At 39.9% G+C, this 27143-nt stretch overlaps 1 protein-coding gene across 4 annotated transcripts in view; it reads right to left on the bottom strand.

Moving 5' to 3' along the window:
• TRIQK (triple QxxK/R motif containing) overlaps positions 1–27143 on the bottom strand; it is a 91994-nt gene that overhangs the window by 21979 nt on the left and 42872 nt on the right. For 2 of the 4 annotated variants that reach the window (XM_055127284.1, XM_055127286.1), the window contains one exon: positions 17816–17897. In XM_055127284.1, the coding sequence (XP_054983259.1) occupies positions 17816–17876 (61 nt within the window). In that variant the 5' untranslated portion in view covers positions 17877–17897. The remainder of the gene's footprint in view (positions 1–17815; positions 17898–27143) is intronic. The other 2 variants (XM_055127285.1, XM_004602540.2) reach the window with 1 other exon arrangement.

The following is a 27143-nucleotide window of genomic DNA, read 5'->3' as shown; positions in this document are numbered from 1 at the left end:
ATCAGATCTCCTCTACGATGCATTATTTCTGTTTGTTTTGGTGACATTAGTGTTTTATTTTTGTTGTTGTTGTTAACTTTCTAATTCTGTAGTCTATTACTTGCCATATGCAGTCATGGAGTTTAAAACTCATTTAATGACCAAAAATCATTTTCTTAAATGCCTTGAAAAAGTAAGTCTTCCAGATTTTCTAAGGGGCTGTGTGTGTGTGTGTGTGTGTGTGTGTGTGCGTGCGTGTGTGTGCGTTGATATACATTCCTGCTATGACAGGAGATTATACTTCTATTATAGTCTTCACTTCCAGCTGGCTTCCTCAAGCTCAGTAAGAATTCTTTAATGTACATGATACAATTCATACTTTTTGGTTCTGTTTTGTTAAGGGGGTCACACTATGCAGTACTCAGGGCTTACTCCTGGTGGGATTTGGTGAATCATGTGGGGTGCCAGGGATCCATCCTGGGTCAGCCCTGTGCAAAGCAAGTGTCTTACCTGCTGTACTGTATCTCCAGCCTGAGACACAGTTCATAGCATGACCTGCTGTACCCCCAGGAACCTGTCAGAGCTTTGAAAAGACATTATGGACATCTCACGGTCCTGACTCCGGATTTTACAACAGCATTGCGTTAGACTCAACTAGCATAATGCTGCCATGTGCCACTGATTGTTTCTGAAAAAATATCACTGGGAAATGAGCTCTTCATAGGAAGGGAGTGAAGAGTCAGATCGAATCAAAACAAATTTTTGTTTTGTTTTGCTTGGGGGCCACGTCAGCAGTGCTCAGGGCTTAACCCTGAATCTGTGCTCAGGGAGACTCCTGGCAGGCCTGGCGGACCACAGGGAGTGCTGAAAACCAAACCTGGGTCAGTCACATGCAAAGGAAATACCCTACTGCTTTATCTCGCTGGCTCCAAATAAAGACAAATTCTGAGAGAGGGATGCTCGAGAAAGTTGCCAGACAGGGTAAGCAGAGGGAATTCTCAGAGGTAAAATTTAGGGTCTCAGAACCCTTTCTATTTTCCTCCAATGGCTTAATGTTGCTGTTTTTTTTTTTCTCCCACAATTACTACAGCTACAAGTATCAGAAGAGGAGATGGAATTAATGTAATTTAAAGTGCAAGTCTTATGTTCCTATTTAGATTCAGTTATTTTGTTTGAATAAACACAGGCCATTGAATAATTTTGTTAATTTCTATATTTCGGAAAAAGTTGATTCTGACATTCTTTGTCATTGCTCCTATTGCTTTTATGAAGAAACTAATTTCCAGAAATCCTTTCAACTCAAGAATTGCCTGTTCTCTGTCCTTTTATACCTAGTATTCCTGTATATGAGTGCATTTCTTATCTGTAGATACAATACAGAGTAAGTGATATATCAAAGTCCTCTGCCAGTTCCTTGGTATGATTAGATCACTCACACTTAATGAAATCTTAATCTATTTTAATTAGGCTTGCCAATTTATTACTGCAATCTCTTTGTTCCCCTTGATTTTGTTACTATTTCATTTTTCTTTTATTACTTCATAACAAAATTTTGTTCTTCATTTAGAGTATATATCATGATTCTGACACACACACATATATAAAACTCTAATGATTTCCTATAAGCGCCAAGATACACTTAACTTTCAGTCAATACAAATCAATATTTTATTCAATTTTACGTTAAAATATAATTCTAAATTATTAAAAATTAATATACACAAGCCATTTCAATTCCCATACAATGGCAATAATGAGCTTGCAGAAATTCAGCTCTTTAAGTATTCAAACAATTACACAAGTAAGCAAACTATTATAGCAGAGATATGTTTTGCTTTAAAAACAAACAAAAGCCAGGAGAGACACTATCTCTGATGCATGTTCATATTCTTATTTAGTAGGCTGTAATATTAAAAAATGATGTATGCACAGTAATAAGGATTATATAATTTGACATTCCCATTTCATATTCATGACAAACACTTAAAGTTGTCTTTAGTTACTAATATTTGTGATCTAGTTCCTGTCTACTACTCTTCTCCTCAGTATTGTGATCAGTTTAATAACAAATTATTCTGAATTGCTACTTCTGTATTAAAAAAAACTCAATGAATTATTTTTAATTGATAGAATTTTAATTCTGTGAAATAAAAATAAAGTACAGAAATAATTGCAATGATCAAGTTGATTAATGATGACATATATTCTTCATCCCTAATTTTAAGTACTTCTGTAGTCAGAACATGCTCTTTGATTTCCTGTAAAATAACTACATATAGGGAAAGAGAGATACTACCGCAGGTTTGTCTCGCACGCGGCAGACCCAGACTAAAGCCCCAGTAGCTATGTTCCTCTGAGTATAGCCAGGAGTTAGCCCTCAGCACCACCAAGTGTGACCAAAAACACAATAAAACAAAAAATAAAACTAGCTGCTAGAATTTATAGTGACAGGTATTTACAATAATAAAATTCCACTTCATATGCTTAAAATCATTTTAAAATTAATATTTCAATAGAAAATTATTTGAGAAATAGCTTTAATAATATAATAAGAATACTGTTCAGTTTTGTTTGCGGCCATTCCTGGTGGTGCTCAGGGATTATTCTGGTTCTGTGCTCATGGGTCACTTCTGGCTGGGCTTGGAGGAACATATAGGACATCAGGGATGAAGCTTGGATCAGCTATGTGCAAGACAAGTGCCTTTGTGCTGTACTATCTCTCCAGCCCTCATATGCAGATTATATTATCCATTATTCTTAAAATAAAAATAGATGTACATGACTCGGATTGCAATTCAAATGGAAAATTTCTCTGAAAACCATGACATTGAGAGTTAAAGTTCCTTCAAATAAAGTTGAAATCTTAATAAGTGTGTTTCTGTCAGTGTGAATTATCTTTCATATCCTGTCCCCTCTACATGCAAAATTTAAGATAACTCTTGAGAAAGAAAAAGAAAAAAAACATGCAAAATATAAGATAACTCTTGAGAAAGAAAAAGAAAAAAACTTTCCCAAATACGGTAATAGTTCTATATTACAAGTAAATATACACATATATGTATTTATAAAAATATAAAAAATATATTACATATGAACTATTATACATGCAGCTTTCTGTTACCATCTGTAAATGAGGTCTAAATTACATAATCCATAATTCTTTATGATTGGCTCAGAGTGTTGCTAGCATAATAATTTAAAATTAGAATATATCAATGATTTTGATTTTTTTATAGTTAACTTTGTCCCTATACAATGAAAATCATTTCTTTGAGGGAGAAAGAATCTTAAACAGTATTTTCTTCAAAAATTTCATTAGTTAAAACTATTAAGCACTATTTTTTTAAGTATTCAAAATCCTGAGCAAACAGTAGTATGAATAGTAGTCTTGTTATTTTGAGAGCTGCAAAAAAAGTAAATAATATATAAAACTTGTTTAATTTTCCAGTTGATGAAAAGTGCTTAAAAGGAAAAATATGTTGGTAAAAGGCAGAAAGTAACGGATGGAGCTATATTATATTATTTTAGAGATTGATTCGGGTCAGAAAAAATCTCCCTAATGTCACTTAACCCAACAGTTGATTAAACTTAGAAAACACGAATATACCTACTAGATGCAATTCCAAATACTTACAGTTGCAAAACGTAAAGACTCATAAAAATACTACCCAACTGCCAAAAAGTCATGAAAGACTCTGAAGTCAAAAAGCAATTTTAAGAAGTGATAAAAATATTCAATTTCCTGATGCGGGTCCTGGTAATCTAGGACTGGCACTGCTTCCTTGTCAATTTCTGAGCCTATGGGTTTAAACAGTGGATTTGGGAATCAGACGCGATCTTTAGCTTGGTTCCCTGCCATGGGAGGCGATGGCTATTGTGAAAGTCAGGACTGATGCACCAGTATCTCCCCTTCTTTCTGAAACGGGAAACCAAAGAGAAAGCCATTCCCAGAGATGTTTCAGTGGCCACGGATTAGTTTCAGACCGCCATGGGTTTTCTAGAGGGGGTAGTAGGTCTTAGAAACAAACTGAGTACTACATACATAACTTAAACTTACAGAATTTTCTTACTGTAGCAGAATATAAAAGCCCTTTACACTATTTGGGGGGATAATTCCATTTGCCATTTGGTTCTGGTAAGCAATATAAAATGAATTATTTTGTGCCCCCGAGCTTGAACGGTGGCTAGAAACTGGGGACAGTGGTGGAGGGAAGGGCACACCGGTGTGGGACTGGGGTTGGAACATCGCACCCCTGAAACAACTGCAGTCTAGACAACTTTGTAAACCATGGTGTTTCAAAGTAAAAAAAAAAAAGAAAAGAAAGAGACAACATGCCACAGAGATGCCCCTGGACCCCGCGCCAGGCTGTCCTTTACGGGGCAACTGGAGGGGGGGCGCGTGAGTCCCCCACTCACCCCAACAGAGCTCCGGAGGCCGGAAAACCTCCAGAACCCAATTGCCGTCATGCTCAGGGCAGGCTGGGGTGGATGGACGAGAGGGAAACTAGGGACACTGAAGGTGGGAAACATCCACTATGAAGGTACTGTCACTGGCATTCCATTGCTCAACAATTTGCTCAAGCGGGCACCAGTAACGTCTCCATTGTGAGACTTGTTGTTACTGTTTTTGGCATATCGAATACGCCAGGGGTAGCTTGCCAGGCTCTGTCGTGCAGGTGGGATACTCTCGGTAGCTTGCCGGGCCTTCCGAGAGGGGCAGAGGAATCGAAGCCGGGTCAGGTGTTAGAATATTGTATGGCTGAAACCCAATCATGAACAGCTTTGTAAATACTTCACAGTGGTTCAATTAAAGAATTAATTTAAAAATATTTTTCCCTTTCTTTAGAATCGATCACAAAAGAAAAAGAAGAAAACTAGTAGCATTCTGGATCCTAGATTTAGAAGATAACAATTCCAGAATTGATAAGAGATATCTGGATAGTTACAAAGGATGGCAGGAATCTTATATCATGGCCAAAATTATTTTCATTACAAATGACAGAAATTTAGGTTTGAAAATATGAAAATGTGAGGGGAAAAGTTAATAAAGTATATAATGATTGAACAGTGATTCCAGAAGAAATGGAAAGAATATCAATTTCTCTGGGATTAATGTGAGTTCTGGTGTTGTAATTCACATAGGACTTTCTCTTGCCCTGTCTCAGTCTGAATTACGGCTTTTTACTGCTCTCACATTCTTATTTAGATACACACTTTTCCTTAGGACCATTTTAATCACATTTGTGGTCAAAATGATTACAAATCAAGTTTCAGTTAGAAAAAGTGAAGCTATAACTAATAACATGATTGAAAATAGATACTTGAAAACTCATAACATCAACAATTACAGCCTTTGGTCCTAAAAAAAAACAGTATCAACTAAAAGCAAAATCATACCTAGAAGTAAACAACACTAAAAAAATTTTATCCATACCTGTATCTTGATAACAAATATACTACACATTCCTAATGTTTGTTTATACATACATTCCAAATCTGTTGTTTCTGCTTTTTAAGCAATACTTTAAAAATTTTTAAAAAGTAAACAATATTTTAAAAATCCATTTTGTCAGAGTTTTTAACCTGTAAAAGGTATCTCTGTTAAAGTTCCTTACTACTCAGAAAAATTAAAACATACGGAATCTTTAGCATGGACACCATTTCTAAAAGTAACCCAAAGTAGACAAAATCACATACTTAATAAATATTACGATACTTTGATACCTAAAATGATCATTTACCCATTTCTCATGTTACATTAACTTAAGAACTGACAGAGTAATTTAGGAAAGGTGAGGGCAATCTGTTCTATTTAATTAACATATGACCTAGATTTATGTTAAATTATTTCTTATAGAAAACAATAGTCAATTTTAATGATGCCATGGTTTTACTGAGGATTTCTTTAATGAACGAATAGATTACTTAACAGCTTTTGGCTTTTTGCTTTTCATTCCTTTGGCTTTATCCGGAAACAAGACTGCATCTTTGCCCTTTGTTGATATTACTGCCTAAGCTCATTATCATGTGAATATCTGGTTATTGTTTTATAAATGTTCATTTTTCAGAATCTTGCTGCTCTCCCTCTCTCAGCAGTCGCCCTCACACTAGCCACACTCATTATCATCATGTGGCAGCACTGCTCCTCCTCTGCTTTTGCTGCTTTAAAAATTAATGCACTGTTATTTTCTGAATACTGCATAAGCTGCTTATGAGTACATTATGCTATCAAGCAAGCACATGCAGAAAAGCTTCCTAAACTGTTATTCTTTCAATGAAAATACAGCTGGTTCTGCTTCAAAGACACATCTTTTCACCTGCAAATGGACTTGCTCCTACACTTATTCCTCAATTCATTGTCTTTTATTTGTGTCTGGAAATCTTTAATTGCCTTTAATTAGAAAAAAAGTAAATTCAGTGCTTTAATCTTGCAAATACATTCAATCATAATTCTGTCTGGGATGAATACCAAGTTCTATTCACTGTCTGATCTCTGTAACAAAGATATATAATTTATTGTCCATTTATATAGACCACACCAATTAAGATACAATAGAAAAGCAAAGAGATAAGAGTCAAAATATTTGAAAAGAAAAATTTGCAATCTAAATTTAATTACACAAATGAATTATTGGAAGATGAGTTATTTACAACATGCCAAAAATACAAATAATAAAATTTGCTAATCAACAGAAGAGACTGATATTTCCTTCAACAATTTTAGAATAATTTCTCATCAACAACTTCAAATCCCTCCTCCCTTCCTCTTAAGCAAAACACTATTTGGAATCTTACTTTGCTCACGTTATCAAAATTACATATAATAGAACAATATAATCCAGGACCAAAAACTTGGTTCATCATCCCTGGCAGTGCTTGACCCATGTGGTGCTGGGGATTGAAACCAGGTCAAGCATACAAGAAGCAAATGCTTCACCTATCATAATCATCATCATCATCATCATCATCATCATCATCATCATCGTCGTCATCCAGTTGATCGTCCATTTCCTTGAGTGGTCACAGTAACGTCTCCATTCGTCCTAGCGTGCTTCCCAAAGGTGTCGCATTGGAGGCTCTTTCAGGGTCAGGGGAATGAGACCCAGCATTGTTACTGGTTTTGGCATATGATACGCCACAGGAAGTTTTCCAGGCTCTCCCATACGGGCAGGAAAACTCTCACTTTCCTGGTAGCTTGCCAGGTTCTCCGAGAGGGAGAACTAGGCTATAAGATCATTTCTGGGTGCTTGGTTTTATAGACTCTGGTGGATGTTGGCTATTGATGGGATTACAGAGCACATGGGAAGGGGCAGTTTCTGGGTGTGACCTAGCTACTGGAAAATGGGGGATCTGGGTGGTAGAGGCCCAGTCCCAATCCGAACAGGCTTGTACATATATATATATATACACACACACATATATATAAAATCTAGGTACTTTTGGAGGCATATTTAAAGCAGTGGGGGAGGGGTGTGTAAACATTTCCAATCGTTGGGAAAGACTAGTAAGGAAAGGCTGCTAAAATCTCAGGGCTGGGAGGAATAGAGACATCACTAGTGCTCGCTTGAGTAAATCGAACAATGCGATGACAGTGATACAGTGATACAGAACAATATAATGTGGCATGCAGGTAAGGTTATTTTCCGACTGTCATACAAACATAAATTTTAGTTATTATATTACAAACTAGGCGGTGTCCCCTTCCTCCCTCACCGCTCCATGTGCACCCATCCTGAAGCAGCGTGCTCGGTCGAAGAGGACAGCCTTCCCCGGATATTACAAAGCATAGATAATTGTAGAAAACTCATTACAAAAATGAGTTAATAGTCTAATTGAATCCTGTAGCAAACTCTAGTAGCTACACCAGTAAACAGCATTTTCGTAGCTGTAAGATGAATAAATTCACAAACGGCATGATCAAAGGCAACTCATAATTAAAATATTAATAAGGGCCAGTGATATGGTTCAAAGGGTTGAGCACATGTTTGGGAAGTCTTGTTTTGATCCCCAGCATCGTCTGGTCCTTGGAGCATCACCAAGACTAGGCCACGAGCACCAAGCTAGGAGTAGCTCCTACTCAACAACAGTATGACCGCCACTGCACCCCCAAAAATATATTAATCAAGTTGATCAAAAGAAAAGTATTACAAGGTCAGAATGATCATGAATAAAAATCTAGAGGCCAGAGAGTTGGTGTAGTGGGTAAGGCACTTGCCTTGCATGTGGCTTACCTGGGTTCAATCCCCAGCAACCCATAATGTCTCCGAGCACTGCCAAAAGTTATCCCAGCGCACACAGCCATGAGTAAGCCCTGAGCACCTCTGGGGGTGGCCCCAAAACAAAACCAAGAACGAAATCTAGTGGACTCCTCTAAGATGGTACACCTTTATAATTAGCCACTCATATAGTATAAAATCATGCCATATATTTCCTTAACAAAGAGCAAAAAGCAGCTTGTCTAAAAGCAACTTGTGCGCGGAAAAGGGTTTTTCAATATTTTTATTGCATTCCTAAAATTATTCAGGAATACCTGGTCTTAGAAGTTGAAAAATTAATACTTCAAAATTTTTAAATCATGCAAAATTTTATCATGCTATAGCGGTAACACAAACCTCTGACAATTTTCTAATACTGGGAAAGAATAGCTTGAATTCAGTCATATATTACAAAGGTTGTACCATCATGCAATAATACATTACATACTCATAAACAAGTATTGTAATTTTGAGTTGCTACAAAAATAACCCGTGGTTCATAATAGAAACTAAATCTTTAATAACAGAAATTTTATATTTCTAATACTACTTTTGTAGTAATATAATTACTACAAATAAACCAACAAGTTATTCATAATAGAAAATAAGTTTTATGATTTTTATAGAAATATAATTACAACAAAAGTAAGCCAACAAGTTATTTATAATATAATCTAAATTTTTATTATTACAAATGCTATAAAGCAACAATATACAAGAACATCAAAATAAGATATCATAAAAATATTAATTTTTAGCTTGCATTTAGCAAAAATACATTTTAAAGGGTCCTTTTGCAATGTACTGGGGAGACATACAAATTAAAAGGAAAACACTAAAATTTATCATACAGAAGACAGAAAGTAAGTAAATGAAATTCACAGCATTAAGTAGACATTCAAGTAAGTTAGACACTTTTATTTTTTCAAGAGAACACTTATAAATATAAATAGAGTAAGTTAACAAAGAGTATATCGGATTTTAATTACCAGAGAATTAGGAAGATTTCTTTATTAATGGCCGACCCAGGTTTGATTCTTCTGTCCCTCTCAGAGAGCCCAGCAAGCTATCCAGAGTATCCCACCCGCATGGCAGAGCCTGACAAGCTACCCGTGGTGTATTCGATATGCCCAAAACAGTAACAACAAGTCTCACAATGGAGACGTTACTGGTGCCTGCTCAAGCAAACCAATGAGCAACGAAATGACAGTTAACATATTAGTGCCTTTTGTGAGAAACATGAAGGAATAAAAAATAAAAATTATATAGTGCTTCTACCCATGAGAAAGTTTAAATCCCAGTAGCTACACATATATACATCAAAACAGATTGATGGTTTTTAATTGGTACGTGAAATCAGAGAATTAAAATTTTCATAGGGCTTCCACTTCAGAGAATTAGGTAGACTAAGCTGAGGTGAAAACTTTGATATAAGCACATAAAAATCGTGGGAATGAAACATTCTATAAATTTGTATTAATTATAATGCATATGTACACATGTATAATACACCAGATACACACATATATATATCTATGATTATAAAAGGGAATAAAAATGTTTATCTGGAACACAGAGCAAGAACTCAGAGCAAGGCAGCTAGTTTCAGCAGCTCTCTGGGTACCCTGGCCTGTCGAGGGAGAAGGCAGGACGTCAAAGGACATTAAGACCTGGTTCTAGATGCCAAGAGGATTGCTACTGACTCGTAAGACCTAGAGACGCATGGTACCACTGTAAGAAAAGAGCTGATACTGGGCTATGTGAATAACGGGTAAGTCCTCCACTGACCCATAGGAAGAGAAGAGAAAAGTAATCTGCATCTTGTTTGAGAAACTTCAAGGAACATTTCAGTTTCCTCTTAAGGTCTGGGTATGGAAGAAAGACACTGAGAAATGTGAATCTTAAGCCTGTTAGATACGAAACATAATGTGAGGTACAAATTAATCTACAGGAATCTTTTACAAAGAAATAAACCCAGAAGGATGGCTCAAAATCCATACAATCACTACTGTCAGTAAGAAAACAGAACACGGCTCTGGGAGAGTATTTCACAATTCTGTCTTCTGGGACTCTCAAAAGAGAAGAAAACAGAAAAAACTATAACCTATATGTAAGTTGAACACATACACACAATCACACAGTAATATGAAGTATGAAGGAATTGAAACATAGGAATAAATAGCATGAAATAGGATTCCAGCACCAAAAAAAGGGAAAGTTGGTACTAGAAGAAGGAAGAGTCTGCAAGAATTAATACTATTGTTATAAAGAGAAAAACATGAAAGAATTGAATGAACAGCAGAGTTATTTTATGTCACTGTCATGTGTCATCCTGTTGTTCACTGATTTGCTCGAGCAGGCCCCAGTAACATTTCCATCCGTCCCAGTCGCATGCTAGTGTAGCCTGATGGCGTGCTGGGGGCTCTTTCAGGATCAGGGAAATGAGGACCATCGTTGTTACTGTTTTTGCCATATCGATTATAGCCATGAGCAGCTTGCCAGGCTCTGCTGTGTGGGCAGGAAACTCTCGGCAGCTTGCCGGACTCTCCAAGAGGAACGAAGGCTTTTGGGGCGGCTTCTAATCGCTTTTACAGGTATTCCCAGTCTACCGAATGTAAGCTTTTGGTCGACTGGCATGTTGTAACGATCTTCACACTGACAAACACACACCTGCTGCGTCTCTGGGCAGCACCTGGGACATCTGCGGCATCAGGTTGATCTCCATAAGGTTGAAGAAGTGCGCCTGGAAGTTGTTGAGCAGCTGGCAGAGCAGGACCTTATGGCAGAGGGTCTGTGCTATGTCGAACACCTGCACCAAGTCCCGAGTCACATGGTGGTTGGCTGACAGCACCCCACAGTGATGAGCCACTGCGCACACTGCTGCCACAGCTCTATGACTATGTCCAATGGTGCTGCAACTTAGGGGCAGGCGGTGACATGGCAGTTGCCACCGCGGCAGTTTCTCCAATGCCCTGCCGACACCATTCTGTCCGAATCTTGGAAAACAGCCGGCGAAGTCCATCAGCAATCGCGTAGAGTTCCAGGAGGGATCAGGCGTAGAGTTCCATGCCTGGCGTGCTGAGCTGCACGTTGTCCAAGGCGAGATGGTGAGCTGGGTTCCGGAGAGCGCAAGGGGTTCAGGTGGCATCAGCGCCCTCTTGCCTCCAATCAAATATGGTGTGGCAATTATGGAAAATGAGTAGGGAGTGTCTTATGATGAGTCGCGCAGCCGCAAAAGTGGCTGTGCGGTTTAGGAATATGTTCACTCATATGTGAAGCTCGGCCGGAGCATGTGGAAAGTGGCCTGCAGCTTGGCAGCGGTTGGGTAGTGGAGGTCAGCTGCCGGGGCTGGGTCCCTTGGGGCGGGGCGGGCTCTCACCTGCCCACCTCGGGGGCGCCCTGAGTGAAAACAGCCTGCCGTGGTTATTTTATCACTGTATCACTGTCATCCCATTGCTCATTGATTTGCTTAAGCGAGCACCAGTAACGTCTCCATTTGTCCCTGTCGCATTCAGGGTCAGGGGAATGAGGCCCATTATTATTACTGTTTTTGGCATATGAATGCACCACAGGTAGCTTGCCAGGCTTTGCCATGCGAGATTCTGCTGGAGTTATTTTATAAACATATAAATCTTTATATGTAACCACAATTGTTCATTGAAATTATGTATCCACAGTTGCAAGATAGTCACCATGATGAGTGTGTACGTGTGCACATGCATGCGTGTGCTTGTGTGTGTAAGAAAGACAAAGGAGAGCGAGATGGAGAGAGAACACTAATCAAAGGAAAATACATCTGAGAAGTAAAAAGAACTAAGGTAGGATAAAAACATAAAGAAATAAAGTGATTCCAAGAAATACTGATGTAATGTGAATACTCTATTATAGTAAGGATTCTAGGAGACCAAAGAGAAGAGGGAGAATCACTACTAAAAATAGAAAACTTCAAGATCAAAGTCTTTTAAAACTTAAGATAGACCACATTTCTTAGAATGAGGCATGTATCATGATCTCTTGTTTATCTTACTAATTTTTTGAAATTTTGCATTAAATTTGAGATGGACAGGGTTTAAAACAAATATTTTTTTAAAAAATGAAAATAGCAAAGAAAATAGATTCAAATGAAATGATATACAATGGAAGACTTATCAGAAATACTACAGTATAGTAAGGTTGATAATTAAATTATTAATAGCCAAATTATGAAGCAACAAAAATCATTAGTTTTTAAAATGTTAAAGGTTTGCTTTTTTTTTTGTTTCGGGGTGGGGAGTGGAGGGGCACATCGAGAAGTTATTTCTGGCTCTGCCCTCAGGAATCACTTCTGATAGGCTCAGGGACCATATGGGATGCTTGCCAGGCAAGCTCCTTACCGCTGCACTATCCCTCCAATGCCAGCAAAAATGAATCATAAAATAATTTTCTAAGACTCTTCAAAATAACAAAGATATACTATGCATCACTTCCATTTAACTAAAATAATTAAAATTATTTAAAATTAAAATTAAAAAATACATTTATGAAAATAAGAGAACTTAACTGAGTATCAAACCACATCATACGATCATTTCAAGAGACAAAACTGGTAAGAACGCCTATCCAGGTAATCTCAAAAGTCAGTGGAATTCCACTCTGACTACTAATTGGCTTTCATAGCAAGCATGAAGCTAAAATCGAATCTTAAGATTCAAATAAGAAGATGGGACCAAGAGTGACTGAGGCAAATTTTTAAAAAACAAGTTTTAAAAACTGCTTTCTACTTGTATAGAACTTTTGCACAATTAGGTAGTTAAGTAAGTAATGTGTTTCCACAACAAAGGTAAGTTATACAATGAAATAATGTAACGGGATTAGTATTGGTATTTTATAAAGCACTCAAACAATGCACTGCGGAAAAAAAAGAATGACTCAATAGATTTCCTTCAGTCTTTTCACAGATCACTACCTGAACTGGTCTTGGTCAAGAAAAAACTTATCTACTGATAAGTGAGAGGGTTTAGGAGAGAAGCTGTAGGTCTTGTGGCAAAAAAGTAATAACAGGGGAAAAAAAGGTGGCAATAAATTTGCAAAAGGAATAAATCGAAAGAATATAGGGGTTTAAAGAAACAATGATAACCATTATTTGTTACTTGAATTCCTCTTTTCTAAAACCAATACTGAATTATCTCCTTAATATTATTGTACATGTTTTATACCATCCTCCTTCTCTCTCTCTCTCTCTCTCTCTCTCTCTCTCTCTCTCTCTCTCTCTCTCTCTCTCTCTCTCTCTCTCTCTCTCTCTCTCTCTCTCTCTCTCTCTTGGTTTGCTTTTGGGCCACTCCCAGAGGTGCTCCAGGCTTGCTCCTGGCTGAGCATGAAGGATCACTCTTTGTGAGACTCAGGGGAACATATGAGGTGCTGGGAATAGAATCTGGGCCAGCTGCATTCAAGGCAAGTGCCCTGCCTGCTATACAATTTCTCTGGCCTCATTTTGAATCAAACCTGGGCAACACCCCATTTAAACAAAACAGTGCAAATTACGAAAGACATATCGCTAATATGAACCTAGGCTCCTGGTATATTCCAACTCTGATTAAAAACTCCTTAAATTCATTATATCTCAACTAATTCTTGTAATTCTTTAAACTTTGTATTTTAATATCTCTATGCTCCATAATGGAAAGATAAAATTCAAATTTGATCCAGAAAAACTTTGCTTTTATCTTGTAGAAAAATGATTGTGATAGAAATAAGAATACTAATGGTATATATTGGTGGATAGAGACTAACCTATTTAGACTAAACTAAATCACTGTCACTGTATCACTATCATCCCGTTGCCCATCGATTTGCTCGAGCGGGCACCAGTAATGTCTCCATTGTGAGACTTGTTACTATTTTTGGCATATCGAATATACCACAGCTAGCTTGCCAGGCTCTGCCGAGATGACACTTAAATAATTTTATTTGTATATATTGGTGGAAGCAGAGAGGAGAGCCTAGGACCTTTCTTGGAGAAAAGGAAATGCACTTTGATTGGCATGTGCTTACAAGGGAGAATATACTTACAATGTGTTTGCTTGTTTGGGGCCCATACCTATGATGCTCGGGGCTTACGCCTGGCTCTGCCCTCAGAAATTACTCCTGGTGGTGCTTGGGGACTATATGGGATGCTGGGGCTTAACTAAAAGGAAGCTGCTGCATGCAAGGCAAGTGCCCTGAACTGCCCCCCATGGACGGGGACTGTTGGGGGATCTCCTGCAGGCTCCTGAGCGCCGCTGAGGAACCCCGGTGGCTCCAAGCAATCCTGGCGGAGCAGCATGGCACAGCAGTGCAGGGTTTGGGTACCAAATGTCCAGGAAATGAGAGAGGGGCAACCAAGCATGACAGAAGACACATCTGGGTGTCTCAGGAACGGCTGGGAGCCCCTGCTAAGCACCAAACCCAAGGACATCAACCCTTCCTTAGGAAACTAACCCAGCTAGAGTCCTTCACTCAGACATGGAATGAGCTATCCTTCGGCTCTTTGATTCCAATTTGTGTTGTAATGGTAATTTTGCTTCTGGTTTCCTACTTCAGTCTCCCTCTGTGACCTGTCCCCTCAGGTATGCGTGCACTTTAATTTGAGGAGTCCAGAGTGCTGAGTTTGTTTACAGCGACAATGGACCTCCCTGTCTGTAAGTTTTTAACTACTTATATGCATTTTAATATCTTGATCTTTGTTTACATGTCTTTTATACTGTACAAGTAGTTTTCTTGAGTCTACTGTAAATATTACATTGCAAAATAGGGATATATTTGTACCAATTATTTCTGCTTTTTATCTAAATTCTATTGTAACTTTTCTGTCGATCGCTCAGTTAGCAGAGGTGAGTTTTGTTGTTGTTGTTGTTTCTATTTTTATTTCTGAAGGAGCAAGAATAAAAAAGGAATGAGAAAGCAATGTGCTGGGGGAAGGGAAGGGAAAATTATCCTTTGGCTTCTAATTCCTGATTTGCTATGCTTTATTTGAAGCGTGGTTTTAGAACATTCATTCTTTCCCACTGCTTCGAGACTCAGAATGTGGGTAGTTTTTATTCCGTCCGCCTTGTCTCCTTGCAAAGAACAAATACAGAGAAGCCTGCACCTGCAGCATCATCTGAAACAGACATTCTTGCTGTTATCTTTCTATCCCCGTGAATGGACCTTGACCTGTTCCACAAGTCTACTAAGACAGAGCTTGAATAAGGAGCGTGGATGTGCTAGCAGGCGGGGAGGGAGAGCCGGGGCCAAGCGGCCAAGCCACAGGGCCCCAGGGGCCAACTCAGCTGCCGCTTTCCTGAATCCACACCAAGGGGCGCAGCCCGGACAACCCTGAGCACTGCAGATGTGGCCCTGGCGGTCCCAGGCACTGTGACGCCAAGAAACCTCGCCCTCGGCACTCGGCCACCGCTTTGGACCTCCAGCATCACAGTGGCCTCGGGGACCCTCTTAGTGCCACTTAGAAAAATATGCTCTTTTTTTTTTCTTTTTGGGGTCACACCTGGAAATGCTCAGGGTTGACTCCTGGCTCTGCACTCAGGAATCACTCCTGGCAGTGCTCAGGGGACATAAGGGATGCTGGGAATCGAACCTGGGTTGGCTGCGTACAAGGCAAACGCCCTACCCGCTGTGCGATCGCTCCAGCCTCATCTACTTAGAAGAATAAAAAATAAATAAATAAATAAAAAGAACTCTGGAGTTTTCAAATGATTGTCAATAAACATTTTGTTCTACTCCATGGATTTCCTTGTCTTGGCCTCGGGGCTACACCTGCCTGCCTGCCTGTGCCCTGGGCTTACTCCTGGCTCTGCGCCGATGGGAGCCACCGTGCCGTCATTCCTCGCAGGGTTCCGGCACCAGACCGGGGCCAGAGACATGCAAGCCAAGTGTGTTGTGTGTGTGCTTCCCCCACTGTGCTATGGCGCTGGAGTGACCGGCTGGCTGCACAGAGCCGGGGAGCAGTTGTCAACGTGCCACCAGGCACGGTCCCCAAACAAAACACAGGAGGTGCAACGTAAAAGTCTCAAATGAAAAGACTTTATTCAACAAAGGCCCATAGTGGAGACTCACAAGTAAACCCCAGTAGAGGTCCACAAGCTGCTGAGGTGCCTCCAGACCCCCACGCCAGGCGGCACCTCATACCCTGGGCAGCCTGGAGGGGGCGGGTGAGTCCCCCACCCGGCCAGACACAGCCGGACCCTCCAGAACTCAATCTCCACAGGCTCAGACGAGTCTCATCCATGAGAATGAATCTGCTGAAAATCCCGGCTATGCGGGACTTGTGACCCGAATCTGCAGACTCTCGCGGGGTCGGGGACGGGTGACGACCTCACCCCCCTGTCTGGGGGCCTGGCAGTCACACCCCTGAACTGCCTCTGGTGCCATCCAAGCTCACTAACAGCCAAGTCCCAGAGACTCACACATACATCTCAGAAGAGAGCAACACGCTGCTGAGATGCTTCTGAACCCCAAAGACATCTTCCAGTTAAAAATGTAACTCCAGCAATATTACCTTATTTATTTATTTATTTATTTATTTATTTATTTATTTATTTATTTATATTTATTTATTTATTTATTTATTTATTTATTTTTGCTTTTTGGGTCACACCCGGCAATGCACAGGGATCACTCCTGGCTCATGCACTCAGGAATCACTCCTGGCAGTGCTCGGGGGACATAAGGGATGCTGGGAATCGAATCCGGGTCGGCTGCATGCAAGGCAAACGCCCTACCCGCTGTGCTATCGCTCCAGCCCCATATCACCTTATTTAAAACTTTAGAATTCACGCTCCCTTCGATAGCTCAGCTGGTAGAGCGGAGGACTGTAGTCGTATAAAACTTTAGAATTCCTGGAGCATGCAGCTGCACAGTATCTCAAATTCTAGACCACAGATGTAACACTGGATAGGATATAATGTAGGAGGCAACCAACCTCGATTAAAAAAAAATTAGCACACAAGGATCAACCTGTAACAACACGTTAGTAATCTCTTATACAAGGGTTCAGTGGCTCCGGGTGAGATACAACAATCTTCACACACTGTCTTCGAAGGAAACCTTTCTGATCATTTTTAGAGAATTATTCATAACAAGCAATACAAAATAAATTATTTAGGGGCTGCTATTGGGGCAGGCTTGGGTGGTGCTTGGAAAAATTCGAAATAGTGGCAGGAGGAAGGTGTAATGGTGATGGGATTGGTGTTGGAATATTGAATGTAATAAATTACTGTGAACAACTTTATAAAAATAAAATTTTAAAAAAGGGCAGAAACAAAAACAAAGGCTCATAATAAAAAATACTTACAAAATAAAAACATCCACGCTAAAGAAGAATAACATTATATATTTTTAAATACTAATAAAAATCATAAGAACTTTGGAAAAAAATCTCAAGCCCATAAAATGCATTTCTTAACTGGTACATGAGGACACACTTATCTCTTTCCTCTTGAAAATGATTATTATTCAAAGTTTGTAAAGCATACATGCTAGAAAAAGTTATTTTCTCAATTTTACACGTAACTGCTTTTTCTTAATCTTAATTCACAGCAATATGTCAAAGGGAATCCATTGCTTACCAATTTGCTTTCTGTACTGATCGACAGGAAGCTTTACAGTAGAGGCATCTTTTCTACCCATCTTTGATCTCCAAAATGCCTGCTGAAAAGAAAGAAAATAATTACTGTGAAGTCTTTCAAAATCAAAAGGGCAATCTGCAAACTTCAGGAATAATTTATCCCATAAAATTCAGATTTTTTAAATCAATGGGTAAAAATGTCTTTGAATTATTCCCATTAGATATCAATAAAGAATGCAAAATTCCCTCAAATAAAATATCAAGGATACAATTATAAGTAATTAAATTTCCCAATCATTTGTTCTTGGTAACATTCAGCTTATCAAGTACTATCAAGACTTGATCCAACCACGCTGTTAGGAAAGCATTATCTGTGAGTGAGAAAATACCAACCATTACAGACAGTTTTTAAAATGTGCTATTAAAAACACTTAAAAAATAAAAAATTGTTCTACTTATTTAAATGGGCTGTAATCATGCTCTGGGGAGTGTGCTTTGTTTTGGCGAGAGGAGGCTCTTTGGTTGAGATGCACCTAAAAGTGTTCAGCCTGACTCCTAGCCCTGTGCTCAGGGATCACTCTCGAGGAGCTCGAGAACATACAGGGTAACAGGGATCGAACCTGGATCGACTGCATGCAAGGTAAGTGGACTACCCACTGGACTACCTCTCTGGCCCCTAGGCAGTATGTTATTTTTAATTACCCACAATGCTACAGAAAAAAGAAAAGCTAAAGATTGAAACCCTGAACAAATGATTTGAGGCTCTTCATATTCCTAGAGCTAGTAGATACCATTGGGCTACACTAGCACGTGACAGGGAGGAATGGAGATGTTACTGGTGCCTGCTCGAGCAACTCGATGAACTGGATAACAGTGCAACAGTGCAACAGCCTATGGGATGTAGATTTCAGGCTCTAGCCTAGACTAGTCTTTGGGATGCAAATCCAAATAGGTGTAGCCCAAAAAAGGTTTCAGTTTTGGTTTTGTATCTTTTTCCAGGCCAAAATCAACTGGCCTACAGATACAAGTAAACAGTACATGTTTTTTGCTGCCTCAATGTTCTTTCTGTAACTTCTTCTGATGAGGACACTGTATTGCGCCCTTTCCAGGTACCATGATCAACAAAAGGAGACCTTAGGATGCTCTGCCTTTTGACACAGGAGCTGAGGGAGTCCAGTGGCCCATGAAATATAATAATTTCTCAGTGCCTCCGACTGAACAAATGGTCATGCAACAATCAAGTAGTTCAAATTTTGTTTTAAAAAAGCATGACATAAAAAAATTAAATGAATTTGGGCCCTAATTTGTCTTTCCTCTAACATTTCCTGATACTTTCATGCATGCATTATATGCAGAGTACATCTCAGGCATACAATACATGATTTACTAATAGTCTCCTATATACTATATTATACATGTATACCATTTACTAATATCCTGCATACATTATATGCATATATCAACTTATTTGTATCTCACTATATGCATATTATTTTAATCACATATCTTACAAATCAATGGCAATACCTATTATTTCCATTGATAGGAAGTACTCTGGCATAAACTATAACTACCATATGCTTCTTCCTGACACAGAGTTGGACTCTATTTCCTAGCCTTAGTTCAACATGAGTTGAGATCTTGCCAATATCATATTAATGGAAATGACATGTGTCACCTTTAGACCTGAGCAAGAAATATTTCCAAGGAGAATCCTGAACTTCCTTTGCCTTTCCTATAAACTACGGTTCAAAGGAATCCCAGACAAAACAAAGGGTCGCTAGTGGGTAAGCCTTCGAAAGAGGGATGGACTCTACATTGGTTACAGCCAGAGTATTCCAGTGAAGAAACACATTTTACTGTGACTGGGCCTCTGAATAATGGTGGATCTATTTATGGTAACCAGAGTGGTGCCTGGACATTGTCCTTTTTCATGGCTTCAAGTGAAAAGTGACAAGATAAAGATGCGTTAGTGAAAAGTGAAAAGTGACAAGATAAAGATAACTCAACGAAGAGTTGGCTACTTCACAAGCAAAAATAGAAGGGAACGGAGCCCATACCTTGGGGGCTAGCACGACTGGAAATGCTTGCTTCCAAGAGTTCAAAAATGGAACAAAACGAAACAAAAACACAGCAAAGGGAAAGAGTGAACAGAAGCTAAAAAGGCTATGCAGTACAAAGCCCATCCAAAGCTCTAGAGGATTAAAGAAACCAAGAGGGCTAAGGAAGGTCCTTTTGTTTTTCTTTTTTCAAGTTTTCATTAGTTTAGTTAACATGGTTATGGAAGCAGCTTCACAACACTGAGGTGCAAAGTCACTGCACAGAGCCACCATCCCCCATGGCCTTTATGTCACCTCTGACCTGACCTTCAGCCCCACACCACTACCCTACCCACTCCCCCAGAGTTCATGAATAAGTAATGGAACCCAAGGCCCAGTCTGTCATTTTTCAATGCTGTTTTCTCCTTTGTTTTGACTCTCTCTGTCCCATAGATAACCGAGACCATTCTATATTTGTTCTCCTTCTTATTTATAACTTGACATGATGACCTCCAGTCCAATTTGCATTGTAGCAACTGTGGATATTCTGTCCCAACTGTAGGTAGCCAGTGATTTCTGATAAATGGGAACAGTCACTATTAGGTAGAGAGAGAGGTACAGGAAGGAAGGGAAGGAGGGAGGAGGGATGGAGGGATGGGGGGAGAGAGGCAAGGAAGGGGGGAGGGAGAGGGAGAACAAAAAACAAAGAGAGAAAGAGGAAGGAAGGAAAGAAGGAAGGAAGGAAGGAAGGAAGGAAGGAAGGAAGGAAGGAAGGAAGGAAGGAAGGAAGGAAGGAAGGAAGGAAGGAAGGAAGGGAGGGAGAAAAGAAAGAAGGATGGAAAGAGAGAAGAAAGAGAAAGAAAGAAAGAAAGAAAGAGAGAAAGAAAGAGAGAAAGAAAGAGAGAAAGAAAGAAAGAAAGAAAGAAAGAAAGAAAGAAAGAAAGAAAGAAAGAAAGAAAGAAAGAAAGAAAGAAAGAAAGAAAGAAAGAAGGAAGGAAGGAAGGAAGGAAGGAAGGAAGGAAGGAAGAAAGAGAGAGAGAGAAAGAAAGAAAGAAAGAAAGAAAGAAAGAAAGAAAGAAAGAAAGAAAGAAAGAAAGAAAGAGAAAGAAAGAAAGAAAGAAAGAAAGAAAGAGAGGGAGAGAGGGAGAGAATTAGAGGGAGAAAAGGAGGAAGAGAAAGAGAAGAAAGAAACAAAGAGGGAAAGAGAGAAAGAAAAAAATTTTTGAAACTATGTCTAAGAAAGTGCACTGAGCTTACTGGCACGGGGATCTAGCTAGAAATGGTAAGATTACTAAAATTGGAGGAAAATGGATTAACAAGAAAACCAGACACTTGGTCTAAAAATGTCTGGGAAGAAAACCCAATCCTTATGCCTCTCGAGTGAAACCAGCAGAGAGGCGCCAGCAAAGAAAGGCTGTAGATGTAAGATGCCCACTGCAGGCGTGGCCAGGAAGGACTCGCCAGAAAGAGCCGTGGAGAGCAATGGACAAGGGGACTTCTTTCCAAGACCACAGTAAGTACCTGAGCAAAAAATAGTCACCACTGTCAGTAGGACGGGCCTGTGCGGGAGTTTCCCCTGCCTACCAGGGGGGCTGCTATCCGGACGCTCCCCATCTGAGGGGGGACGTTCACTGCAGACAGCAACCACGGATGCTCTACCTCACCAGCATTTGTTTATTTTTTGTTTCGTTTTGTTTGGGGGCCACACCTGGCCTTGCTCTGGCCTGACTGCCGGCTCCGCACTCCAGGATCACTCCTGGCAGTGCTCAGGGGACCTGGAAGGTGAGCCCCTTAACCCCTGTACTACCTCTGGGCCCCGGCCCCGCCTTATTCATCAGCAGTTTGGGGAAAGTGGGGAAGAAGAGGTCACTTCACAGACTTCCCCTTGAGGGGTGCATGCAGAAGTGAAGTTGTTAGATGCCGGATCCTCACAGAGAAATGTTTTAGACTCTCCCATTTAGGGGAGCAGAGTGGAAAGGGGTGCGAATGTTTATAGCACAAGTAAGGCATTTGCCTTGCACACAGCCGACCCGGGTTCGATTGCCAGCATCCCATATGGTCCTCCCGAGCACTGCCAGGAGTGATTCCTGAATGCATGAGACAGGAATATCCCCTGTGCAATGCCTTGTGTGACCCAGAAAGAAAAAAAAAAAGGCAAATCAGGAAAAAACAATCTTTGCTGTGCACTAAAATTCATATTTCCCTACCCTTTCCCATCACACCCACCCCCTGTCAAACTTGGCTACTTTCTCATTTATTAGTATACAAGGTAAGGGCACGTGACTCAACACCCACTCATGGAATCTGAGTAAGGAAATTATTATAACTTCTACATTAATCCATAAAAAAAACCTGTTTATGTGTTCATTCAGCTGGCTAAAATAGAAATGACTCCAGAGTGGCAGGAGAATGAATACAATAAAGATGACAGAGTTTAGGGGCCTGGAGAGGTCACAGAGCAGGTAAGGAGTATGCCTTGCACGTGACTGACCTGGGGTTCATCCCCGGCACCCACCCCACGGTTCCCAGGTACCCCCAGGAGGAAGTCCTGAGCACTTTGGGGCATGACCCCCCAACCACAACAGCAGGACAGGCTACAGAGTGTATGGCTAGTCTAAAATTTTCCTTAAGAATGCCCTAAAGTTCTAAAATGTCAATTCCTTTAAAATGTTTTCAGATAAAATTGTATTTCCTCTCCATATATTTGATCACACAACAGGACTATGCTAAGGGGCTCAAGAGATAGAGCGGTTAAGGTACTTGCCTTGCAGGTGGTGGACCCCAATTCTATTCTTGGCACCAGGAATAAAATAATTGCCAAATACAATACTTTATTATTTAAAAATACAGAAAGGCAAATGTCAAAAAGTTCAAGTCTTTACCTGGTCGGTCTAACATCCTTGAAATATCAGAGAGAAATCAAAATATTACCTAATCCTAAATCTTACCTGCTACAGTTCAGAATAATTGCTATTACAACAGCATAATCTGCATAGCTGTCAATTTGCATAATGCTTTACATTTACTAATTGAAGATTTAAGAGATTTTAATCTTGATTGTGCAGGTCGAGGAAAGGCATCACTTCATTTCAGAAGAGAACTCAGTCTAAATGGATAAATGTCATTTCCTTCACAACTTAGTTTTGTCCTATGCCTTCAAGGATAGGCCTAATTCTTATAAATTAAATTATTAATGCATGTTACCAAAATGTCCATTCACAACACTTCCACAAATTCCTTCTTGCTCATCAAAACCATCATACAAACAAAGACAGTACTTTGGAGACTTGTATTTAAATAATTTGCTACCTATAGCAAATTTAAAGTAAGACTTCATTGAGACTATCTTTTCCACAAAGTAAACTGGATTTACTTTTTCTAAAGTATAACTTAGGGATGTCAGAAATAGTATAGGGATTAAGACACTTGTCTTGTCCACAGTCAACCCCATTCAAATCTGAGCACTACATATGGAACTACCAAGAGTGATCCCTGAGTACCAGCCAGGAATAAGCTCTGAATCCTACTGGGTGTAGCCCCCAAACCAAAAGCAAACAAAGTAAAATAATATAATTTAATTTAACTAATAGCACTGTTGTCCTGTTGTTCATCTCATCGATTTGCTTGAGCGGGTACCAATAACATCTCTATTGTGAGACTTGTTGTTACTGTTTTTGGCATATTGAATATGCCATGGGTAGCCTGCCAGGCTCTGCCATGTGGGCGGGATACTCTCGGTAGCTTGTCAGGCTGTTTGAGAGGGATGGAGGGATCAAACCCAGTAGGCTGGGTGCAAGGCAAATGTCCTACCCCCTGTGCTATCGCTCCTACTATACCAAAAATGCTAAATCTAAATTTATATATATATATATATATATATATATATCATATTTGGTATAGTAGGAGCGATAGCCCAAGTGGTAGGACATCCCTATATAAAATGAGACGGTTTATACGGACATGCATTACACATACGTATACAGGTATATATTCAGAAATTCAGGAACTGAAAAAGAGATTCAACATGGGAGATGCATTAAAGAGTATAGTTTAAAAACTTTCCGCCAATTATTTTAGTGAGTAATAATCCTAATCCTTAATTAAAATTTAAAAGTATAAAATTTATTACCTTTGAAATTAGTTTACTCTGTGAGGAAAATAACATTTTACCAAAAGTTGAGACAGGAAAGAAGAAAAAAAGCCTATAATACACATACATACACAAATGACTCAATTTTATTAATGTTTATTAACTTCAACAAGCGTGAGATGGTGGTAAATATTTCACTTTCTTAATAAACACACTGAGGTCATTTTGAATGATGTACAGTGACCCATTAATGTGGTAGGTGCAAACTGTCAGAGTCTCATGTCTAGAACCTCTAAAACGTTCTGACTTTTCTTTGTTCTTCAAAGCCTTGCCGTGATCATCATTCATTTCAACTGCTTTCATGGTTAGCTAGCAAACTCCCAAGAAACCCAGAGAGACAGAAGCAAGTACAGTCGCAATTTCTAATAAGACAGCTATTTGCATACGAGATCAGCCACAATTTAAAATGTGTTGTGATAGATGTGGAAAGGGAATAACAGATTTATATTAGTATGTACAATATCAAGATTGTTTTCACAATTTAATTCCTTGGAGATTACATCTCATCACCTTCTTTTATAAAGAACGCCGCATTCCCTGAGGAACTAACTTGCTCTGAGATCAGCTAAACTCTAAAATATGGATTAATAAGTTAATATTTATTATTTATGAATTTTGCTGTAGGAATAATTTCAAATTAAATCATCACAGAAGTTTTAACATGCTTGAAACGTGATCCATATTTAAGGAAGAAAATGCTAATTTTTCAATACTTAAATTGCATATTAAAATTATTCAAAAACATTTTAATTAAGACTTTACATTATTTACAACTTTAAGATTAAAGATAATGTTTTTGTTTTTAGACTTCTTTCCAAACTTAAGATCTGCGCGGCAATCCTGCCACACACATCTTTTAAGCATAATACATGACCTTTAAAAACAAACAAAGGCAGATTTTTTTTTAATAAATGTAATCACATTCCAAATGAGTTTTTTACTGCTCATTTAGATCTTTTTTTTATGAAATCCAGAAAGAACAAGTAAAGAAATAAGAAACGTGAAGTCTTCGCATATGTCTCTGCTTCCAGAAAAAGCATCCAATGCAGACTGTGACATTTAAATATAGATCAAAACACAGGTTATTAAAAAATTCAACCCATGACCACAGGGGAAGAATTTATCTTGGTTCTTAAGGCTTAAAATAAAGACCCTGGACTGGAGTGAAACTAGGGTGCTTGCTTTGGACCTGGCTGACCTGGATTCGGTCCCCAGCAGCCCAAATGGCCCCAAGCCCACCAGTTCAACCCTGAGCACAAAGCGAGGAGTAAGACCCAAGCACAGCTAGGTGTGGCCCCAAAAAAAGGAAAGAAAGAAAATAAAAAGAAAGAAATATCCTTACTTAAACATGAACTGGTATAAAGGCAGGAAAGATACTTGATTACAACTGGATCAAAAAGCCAATTATGAAAACATAATATCATGCGACATCTATAAAGCAGTAAATATAGAAGATATATGTCTATGTTTTTAAGGTGAATTCATAATTTTCAGAGCAACATTCTAAAAACTCAAATTTATTCATGGAATTGGTATACCTAAAGCATTCAAGTGATGGCTAATTTTCTAGAATAAAAGATCCATAATTAAAAAAAAAATTATCCAAGTCCACAGATCTTGGAGAAATAGGTCTTTTTTTTGGGGGGGGGGGCGGGGAAGGAGGGAACTCCCTTCCAAAATTAACAGAAATCAACCAAATACTACCTGTGCTCATGGCAGTTTATAAGAGCGAATGTCTGACCAACCAAACACCCTTGTTTTGGAAAATAAGCGGCCAAGGCCCTCTGATGCTCAGGAGGGCGGCAGGGAAGCCGGTGCTGCAGCCTCGCCTTATCGATGTAGACTGGGCCGCTGAGAACCGGGCACAGCACCGCGGGGCAGGCTGTGGGGGCTCCCGGCCCAGAGACAGGAGGACATGTTTGCCGTCCGCGCCTGGGTGCTGCCCGTGACTCGAATGTTGGCCACAGGTGCAGGCAGTGAGTACCTGGATCCAGTCTTCTTTAGCCAATAACTCCCCTGTCACTGTCACTGTCATCCTGTTGCTCATCGATTTGCTCGAGCGGGCACCAGTAACGTCTCCATTGTGAGACTTGTTACTGTTTTTGGCACACTGAATACACCGTGGGTAGCTTGCCAGGCTCTGCCATGTGGGTGGGATATTCCCAGTAGCTTGCCAGGCTCTCCGAGAGGGACAGAGGAATCAAACGTGGGTCGGCCTCATGCAAGGCAAATGCCCTCCCTACCTGCTCTGCTATCGCTCCAGCCCAATACCTCCCCATATGCTTTTAAAGTTTCCCAAAGAAAATGCTGAGGCTAAACAACTTTATCTCTTTCCCTTGGGCATCAGCAATATTTTGAAATGCTCAAATTCTCTCACTCCCCAGCCTAGCAGGGGCCTCGCCGTGGCCGTATTGTTCTGAGTCTGGCCAGCAGGGAGCATGGCCTGGGTTTTTAGAGCACAGAAGTTTCTAGGGCACTGGAAGACTACTTCACAGAGGAGGGCAGACTGCCAAGGTAAGGGTTACAGACAGACAAGGGTCCCGGGGACTGCACCAGACCTGATACAGGCAAAGCCTCCTCCACTCCTTCCTCACCTGGGACTCAGAAGCACCCACGCCAGCACCTTAGCAGCAGAAACACACCCAAGAGCTCAGGCCCTGCAGAAGCATACCTGGAAGCTTTTCCAAGACTGAGACCCCCTCACACCTGTATCAGAAATCCAGTTTGGTCTACCACTAGAGCACTCCAGCGGAAGTGACAACCACAGAATGCCTACTGAGCTCAGAGAGAGAAAAGGGTTGGCACAAGGAAAGAGCAAAGGAGGATTTCTCATTATCCATCCACGGAGAGACTAAAGAACCCGCAGACAGACCAGCCCACATCCACCTTATACCCAAATGTCGTAAGAAACAAAGTAGAGTCCAAGCCTCGAGTCCCATGGTGCGCACCGGAAAAGCAAAGCCAATGCAAAGTGAGGAAGGTTATTATGACACAATGAGAAAATAACTCAGAGAGCGACATGAAATCTGAGTCAATGAATTTTAAATAACAATTATAAAGAAAATAAAAGCTGGGGTTGGAGAGATAGTACAGGAAGTAAGGCAAACTGCCTTGCATACTGCTGACCCCAGTCTGACTCC

Source organism: Sorex araneus, chromosome 2 (genome assembly GCF_027595985.1).
Source record: "Sorex araneus isolate mSorAra2 chromosome 2, mSorAra2.pri, whole genome shotgun sequence".
Lineage (NCBI taxonomy): Eukaryota > Metazoa > Chordata > Mammalia > Eulipotyphla > Soricidae > Sorex > Sorex araneus.
Note: the sequence above shows the minus strand (reverse complement) of the source record. Positions and strands in the feature narration are given on the sequence as shown.